The 7,687-nt window shown below is 42.9% G+C and overlaps 1 protein-coding gene across 1 annotated transcript in view; it reads right to left on the reverse strand.

The window, feature by feature from the left end:
• The window catches only part of LOC122563932 (multidrug and toxin extrusion protein 1-like), a 32,536-nt gene that overhangs the window by 19,890 nt on the left and 4,959 nt on the right, over nucleotides 1–7,687 (reverse strand). The window contains exons 2-4 of the mRNA XM_043718202.1: nucleotides 5,521–5,677; nucleotides 4,543–4,644; nucleotides 1,493–1,561 (exon numbers count right to left, since the gene is read on the reverse strand). Of these exons, the coding sequence (XP_043574137.1) occupies nucleotides 1,493–1,561; nucleotides 4,543–4,644; nucleotides 5,521–5,667 (318 nt within the window). The 5' untranslated portion in view covers nucleotides 5,668–5,677. The remainder of the gene's footprint in view (nucleotides 1–1,492; nucleotides 1,562–4,542; nucleotides 4,645–5,520; nucleotides 5,678–7,687) is intronic.

The raw sequence follows: 7,687 nt of genomic DNA on the forward strand, positions 1-7,687 counted from the left end.
TAATGGCTCCACGGTCATCAGTAGATTCTTAATTCCAGACCTTTTTTATTCAATTAAAATTATGCTATCAGCCATGACAGTCCTCAGAACTTTAGCGGTCTTTCTGGATTAATAGTCTACTGATTAAACCACCAGGCCATTGGCTCCTGAACTTATAAATGTGATCCCATACACATAATTTTAAAGACTAGATGTATGAACATTTCTATACTTACAAACTTTGGCTTTATATTGCTCTGTATTGTGTTCCAATTTGCATATAAATCAACTCAAAGATGGACTCCAGAGTGGAACCCTTTCACAACCCAGAAACTAACTGTATCGGCTTTTTTGTCTGGTCATTGTGTGTAGTTTTGGCCTCCTTATCTGAGGAAGAATGTTCTGGCTACAGAGGAATGCAGTAAAGCTTTCCCAGACTGATTCCCGGGTTGGCAGGACTGTTGTATGAGGAAATACTGGATCAGCTAGGTATGTATTCACTGGAGTTTAGAAGAATGAAGGTGAATCTCATGGAATCCTATACAATTCTAACAGGACTAGACAGGATAAACACAGGAAGGACTTTCCCAATGACCAGGGAGTCCAGAACCAGGGGTCACAGTCTAAGGATATGGGGTGGGCCATTTAGGATTGAGATGGGGAGAGCAGTGAGTCTGTGGAATTCACTGCCACAGGAAGCATTTGAGGGCAAAACATTGAATATTTTCAAGGAGTTAGATGTAGATCTTATGGCTAAAAGGATCAAAGGGTATGGGGAGAAAGCAGGAACGGGGGGCTGAGTTAGACTATCAGTTGTAATCATATTGTATGATGGAGCGATGGGCTGACTGGCCAACTCCTGCTCCTGTTTTGGATGTTTCTGTCTTACATCACCTCCAAAGCTGAAATTTATACTCATCATCCTGTTAGTTCAGGACTCCTGGATTAGTTTGACAAACATATGAATACACAGGGTATAGACAGACAAAGGTAGTGTAGAGCCAAAAGGTCGTAGTTTCAAAAGGCATTGTGTGTTGGCTCAGTTTTGATGGGCTGAAGGGCCTGTTCCTATGCTGTATTGTTCTTTGTTCTTTACTATCTATAGCTCAGAATTGTTGAAGCCAATTGGGGCAGACTTGCAATGACTAAGGTCAACACACTCAGGGCAGACCAGGGATTGTCTCAGCAGGTCTGGCAGCATCTGTAAGGAGAGAAAAGAGTTGATGTTTCAAGTCTAACTTTGACAAAGGGTCAGTTAGACTTGAAACGTCAGCTCTTTTCTCTCCTTACAGATGCTGCCAGACCTGCTGAGATTTTCCAGCATTTTCTCTTTTGGTTCCAGATTCCAGCATCTGCAGTAATTTGCTTTTTTTCTTACTTCCTTGGAGCAAGCAGCTCACATTTGCACGGGTGTGGATTTTCCTAAAGCACAGAATTTAAAGGTTATTCTTCGATGATAACTGTTGAGAGGGCATCACTTTCCCTTGTACAATGTGCAGTTAGCTGCACCTACCTGAGATATGAATGTATCACACGCTGTAGACAATCCAACACCTATGGAGATACCTAATACAGTTACTGACTGTTCAAAAACAAAAATAGAAAGAAAGTATTTAGGAGGATCACCCTGGAGGAAACCAACATGTTTGTGATTTTTGAGAAGATATGTATCTCAGGTTGAGGTTCAAGTTGTAAGTTTGTGCGCTGAGCTGGAAGGTTTCGTCACCATACTAGATAACATCATCAGTGAGCCTCCACTGAAGCACTGGTGTTAGTGACCCACTTTCTATTTGTGTGTCTTGGTCTGTTGTCGTGGGTGATATCATTTCTGGTTCTTTTTCTCAGCGGTTGGTAAACAGGGTCCAAATCAATGTGTTTATTGATGGAGTTCTGGTTTGAATGCTAGGCCTCTAGGAATTCCTGTGTGTGTTTCTGTTTAGCCTGTCCTAGGATGGATGTGTCATCCCAGTCAAATTAGTGTCCTTCTTTGTCTGTGTATAAGGATATTAGTGAGAGTTGGTCATGTCTTTTGGTGGCTAATTGGTATTCGTGTATCCTGGTGGCTAGTTTCCTATCCGTCTGTCCAATGTAGTGTTTGTTATAGTCCTTGCAGGGTATTTTGTAAATGACATTTGTTTTGCTGGTTGTTAGTATAGGGTCCCTTAGGTTCATCAGTAGCTAGGTAAAAACAATGACTGCAGATGCTGGGAACCAGAGTCTAGATTAGAGTGGTGCTGGAAAAGCACAGCAGGTCAGGCAGCATCCGAGGAGCAGTAAAATCGACGTTTCGGGCAAAAGTCCTTCATCAGGAATACAGCTGTATTCCTGATGAAGAGCTTTTGCCCGAAACGTCAATTTTACTGCTCCTCGGATGCTGCCTGAACTGCTGTGCTTTTCCAGCACCACTCTAATCTAGACTTCATCAGTAGCTGTCTGTTGGTAGGTTTGAGGGCTACCATGATGCCAAGGGATTGGAGTAGTCTGGTAGTCATCTCTGAGATATCTTTGATGTACGTTAGTGTGGCTCGAGCTTCTGGGTGTGTTGAGTCTGCTTGTTTGGGTTGTTTAAGAATCAGCAGACAGACTAAGAAGAATACCACTTTGACACATCCATCCTGAGACAGGCTAAACAGAGACACACACGGCAATTCCTGGAGGCCTGGCATTCAAACCAGAACTCCATCAATAAACACATTGATTTGGACTCCATTTACCAACCTCTGAGAAAGCGAACTGGAAATGAGATCACCCATTTTAAGAGACCAAGACACACTAATAGAAAGTGGGACATAACACCAGTGCTTCGCCAGAGGCTCACTGATGATGTTACCTAGCATAGTGACAAAATGTCTGAAAACAAACCTTCCAGCTCAGCGAGCAAACTTACAACTGGAAGCTGATATGCTACAGCATAAAACAGAGTTTATATACAACTATTTATATAGAGTCATAGAGATGTACAGCATGGAAACAGACCCTTCGGTCCAACCGGTCCATGTTGACCAGATATCCCAATCCAATCTAGTCCCACCTGCCAGCATCCGGCCCATATCCCTCCAAATCCTTCCTATTCATATACCCATCCAAATGCCTTTTAAATGTTGCAATCATTTATTAAAATGCATTGGCTACTAATTATTGGCAATGCCTCATAGTTAGAATTTTTACCGTAGTGTATAATGGTTTTTTAATCTCACTCTTACCTCTTTCTGTAACCTGTTTGATCCCCCACAGCTCTCCAGGTGCCCTGCTTTTCTCCTATTCTGATTTTTAATGAATCACCCACTTCCTTCCCTTGGTGCTTGTCTTTTTAGCTGACAGGACACAGGTTGTGAAATTTCCATCTTAAAACACCCTGTCTTTGTGATTGTCCTCTCTGCCCACGCCCCCCCTCTCCTTTACAGACACAAGGTAAAGCTCATCTTTTTGATCTGAATTTTAGTCCTCTATCCTAGTGTCACTTTGTCTCAGTGTCAATTTTTTCTTTGTCTGATCGAGTCACATGCCTTGGGATTGTTTCTATCTAAGAGGTACTACATCAATGCAGGCTGTTGTTGATTTTATTACAGCTCCATGTGATGCTTCCATCGACAGCCTGTGGATGCCTTCAAAAATGACCAGTCCTCACATGTCAGACAGGGGATGATGGAGTCCCTACATTGCAGACAGAGGCTATTCGGCCCATCAAATTGTGCACCAACCCTCCTCAGAACATCCCACCCATAACTTGGTGCCATCTTGTTTGTGTCTGTTAATGATCCGGTAAGGTTCCTTGGGAGGTGTTGGTGTGTTAAAGCTGCTCCATAATGAAAGCTGGTGTTATTGTTGGTAACATTTCAAGACCCTCCCCAGCCGCTGAGAGCCTGATACAAGTGACCAGTGACTCCCGTGTCAGCCAAGTGACTGCCAGAGGGTGATCTCCCCATGTAGGGCATTAAGACAGAGCCCAATCTCGCCCTCACCTAATGTCCCCCACACCCATGGGACTTCCAGGATGGCTCATCGAGAATGGTGATGAGCTGGATGTTCCTGGTCTTTAACCTGGGGGGGCCACTGAAGCAGCTGCTGGTCTCCAGTTGCCCTTCCATTGAGAGCAGCAGGTAGAGACCAGGCTTTTTCACAAGAAGCAGTTCATCAGCTGGTGACGGCACTGAGCTTGGCACTGATAGGAAGCAGTGCAACTTCATCACTATTTTATACAGGAGACATACAGGAGGGGGTGGTATGGTGGGTCAGTGGTTAGCACTGCAGCCTCACAGCGCCAGGGACCTGAGTTCGATTCCCGCCTCGGGTGACTGTGTGGAGTTTGAACATTCGCCCCGTGTCTGCGTGAGTTTCCTCCGAGTGCTCCAGTTTCCTCCTACAGTCCAAAGATGTGCAGGTCAGGTGGATTGGCCTTGCTAAATCACCCATAAGTGTTAGGTACATTCGTCAGAGGGAAATAGGCTACTCTTTGGAGGGTCGGTGTGGACTTGTTGGACCGAATGGCCTGTTTCCACACTGTAGGGAATCTAATCTAAACATTAGGATCAATAAATGAGCACATTTTTAACATAAACTCACCGCTGTAGCAAGACTGACTGCATCCAATTCAATTTTTCCTAAATGCCCACAGAACGCAGAGCTGACAATACTTATTAGGAGTGTCATTAGCTCTGTCAGACACTGTCAAAGAAAAATAAATTATAAATAGCATATACTGACCATTCACTTTGAACAATTTATTTCATACTTTTGCTAGAATTAAACTGAATTTGAAACAATTGTCCTTTCCTCTTCAAAGAGCTGATAGGATTTAAATTGATATCAGTGAGGTCTTCAAGGTCATGAAGGGAAATGGAAAAGTCAACTCAGGCAAATAATTCAGTGATGACAGATTTCAACATCAGGATACCCAAATAATAAATAATAGTCTTTCAATCAAGGTGACGTTTTTCGCCTGTAAGGTAGGGGCTTGTGGAGGAACCATGGGTATTGCTGTGGATTTTATTTAAAAAATGATTCTCTAGAAATGAAATCAGTGACAGAAACTTTATAATTAATGAGGGTGATTGAATCAATCAGAGCTAACGGAAACAGCTTATACATGTGGGTGCAGTGATTTGAGCTGAAGGAGGTTCAATTCATTGAAGGAGGTGATAAAAAATTAGATTTATCTACAAATCAATACATTTCAGCTAAGAGCAGCCTATGAACAATGTCAAACTGGGGTCTTGTAATACAATCATTGTGTCCATACCTCTGGTCCAGGAGGCCTGGGTTCAGGGCCCACCTGTCCCAGAGGCGTGGGACAGCAATCCTGAATAAATTGATTAGAAAAGAAATTGGTTTTATCCACCATTTGAAATATTTCAGGAGAGACCAGAGTATGAATAATATGAAATGGGGTCTTTGTAACACAGTGTTAATGTCCCTACCTCTGAGCCAGAAGGTCTGAGTTCAAGCCCCACCTGTCCCAGAGGGGTGCTATAACCTGCCTGAGTGGGTTAATTGAAAATAATGATGAATGATATAATAGAATGTTATTGGGTGTAAACTCACCACTGGCCCAGCCAGTCTTGATAGAGGTTTCACTTCTTGCCAGAAGTTGATGGGTATCAATCCCCTTATTTTCCTCAGGAACGCATCATCATTTCTCTCACTTGACTGGGCAACATTTCCAGAGCTTATTTGCATTGAGAGGTCCATTTGTCCAATCCTCCATTACAAAGGGAAAAAAAAACAGCTGTTTTATTTCTCTTGTCTATATTGTTCTGTCTCCATGCTCCGACCACATTAACATCCATTGGGTGCCACACAGACCCATTCCCATTCCCCTCACCATCCATCTCTATCTCCCCTTCTGATGTAGAATATGGTCATTACTTTGAAGCTATTTTTCAACTAAATCTTCTGATCATGATTAATTTTTAACTATCGCTTTTTCAGAGCTGTAAGAGTTGGATCATCCATAATTAGGATTGAAAGCTTTGGCAAGATTTCTGCATATAAATCATCGGCAGTTAATTATTTTGTTTCTCAGAACTTCTACCAAAGCTTTTTGAATGAGTGACTCTTTAATATTGCTGCTGACTGGTGTTCACCTAGACCTGGACACCGGGTGAAGGATGGACTCTGTGTTCTCTTTAACAAGTGACCTGCTGGGCACTTGCACTCCCATAATGCAGTGGTTTGAGGTTCAGTCATCATTTTTTTTGTAAATCTTGGCACAGCCAATTCTGTGGGAAAATTGCTGACTCATCAGTCCTGATATTCAAGGTAGAGAAACCCAAAGGTTGGAGTTTGGTGCTAATGACTAGGAGGTCCAGGAGCTACTATCAGATCAAGTGGATCGGTTGGACAGACAGTTAGAGGCAATGAGGAATTTACAAGAACAAGGCGATGTGATGAATTGTAGTTATAGGAAGGGAGAAAAGTTGGAGATAGTGAGGAAAGAGATCAATCTGAGACTGGTACAGTCAAAAACAGAAGCGAGTCAAACAGTCAAGGCACGCAGGACTAATAAATTAAACTGCATTTATTCTAATGCAAGAGCCTAACAGGGAAGGCAGATGACCTCATGGTTAGGAACGTGGGACTGGGATAACATAGCAATTACAGAAACATGGCTCAGGGATGGGCAGGACTGGCAGCTTAATGTTCCAGGATACAAATGCTACAGGAAGGATAGAGAGGGAGGTTTGGTGGTGTGGAGGGTGTTTTTGATAAGGGATAGCAATCATAGCTGTACTGAAGGAGAATATTCCTGGAAATACATTCAGGGAAGTTATTTAGGTGGAACTCACAAATAAGAAAGGGATGTCCACCTTATTGCGTTGGATTATACACCCACTAATAGTCAGAGGAAAATTGAAAAACAAATTTGTAAGGAGATTTCAGTTATCTGTTATCTGTAAGAATAAAAGGGTGGTTGTGGTAGATGATTTTAACTTTCCAAACATAGACTGGGACTGCCATAGTGTTAAGGGTTTAGATGGAGAGGAATTTAAGTGTGTACAAGACAATTTTCTGATCCAGTATGTGGATGTACCTACTAGAGAAGGTGCAAAACTTCACCTACTCTTGGGAAATAAGGCAGGGCAAGTAACTGAGGTGTCAGTGGGGGAGCACTTTGGGGCCAGCGACCATAATTCGATTAGATCTAAAATAGTGCTGGAAAAGGATAGACCAGATCTAAAAGTTAAAGTTCTAATTTGGAGAAAAGCCAATTTTGACAGTATTAGGCAAGAACATTTGAAAGCTGATTGGGGGCAGGCATTTGCAGGTAAAGGGACGAATGGAAAATGAGAAGCCTTCAGAAATGAGATAACGAGAATCCAGAGAAAGTATATTCCTGTCAGGATGAAAGGGAAGGCTGGTAGGTGCAGAGAATGCTGGATGACTAAAGAAATTGAGGGTTTGGTTAAGAAAAAGAAGGAAGCATATATAGGGGAACCTCGATTATCCGAACATGATGGGCGGGTCCTATTTCGTTTGGATAATCAAGTATTCGGTTAATCGATTAAATGCCTTTCCGCTGGGGCTCTGAGTTTTTAAAGTCTGCTCCCCGTTCAGGAGACATCAGCAGCACACAGAGAGTGAGGCCCCGCCCCCAAATGCGGTTAATCGATTAAATGCCTTTCCGCTGGGGCTCTGAGTTTTTAAAGTCTGCTCCCCGTTCAGGAGACATCAGCAGCACACAGAGAGTGAGGCCCCGCCCCCAAATGCG

Source organism: Chiloscyllium plagiosum, chromosome 28 (genome assembly GCF_004010195.1).
Source record: "Chiloscyllium plagiosum isolate BGI_BamShark_2017 chromosome 28, ASM401019v2, whole genome shotgun sequence".
Taxonomy (NCBI): domain Eukaryota; kingdom Metazoa; phylum Chordata; class Chondrichthyes; order Orectolobiformes; family Hemiscylliidae; genus Chiloscyllium; species Chiloscyllium plagiosum.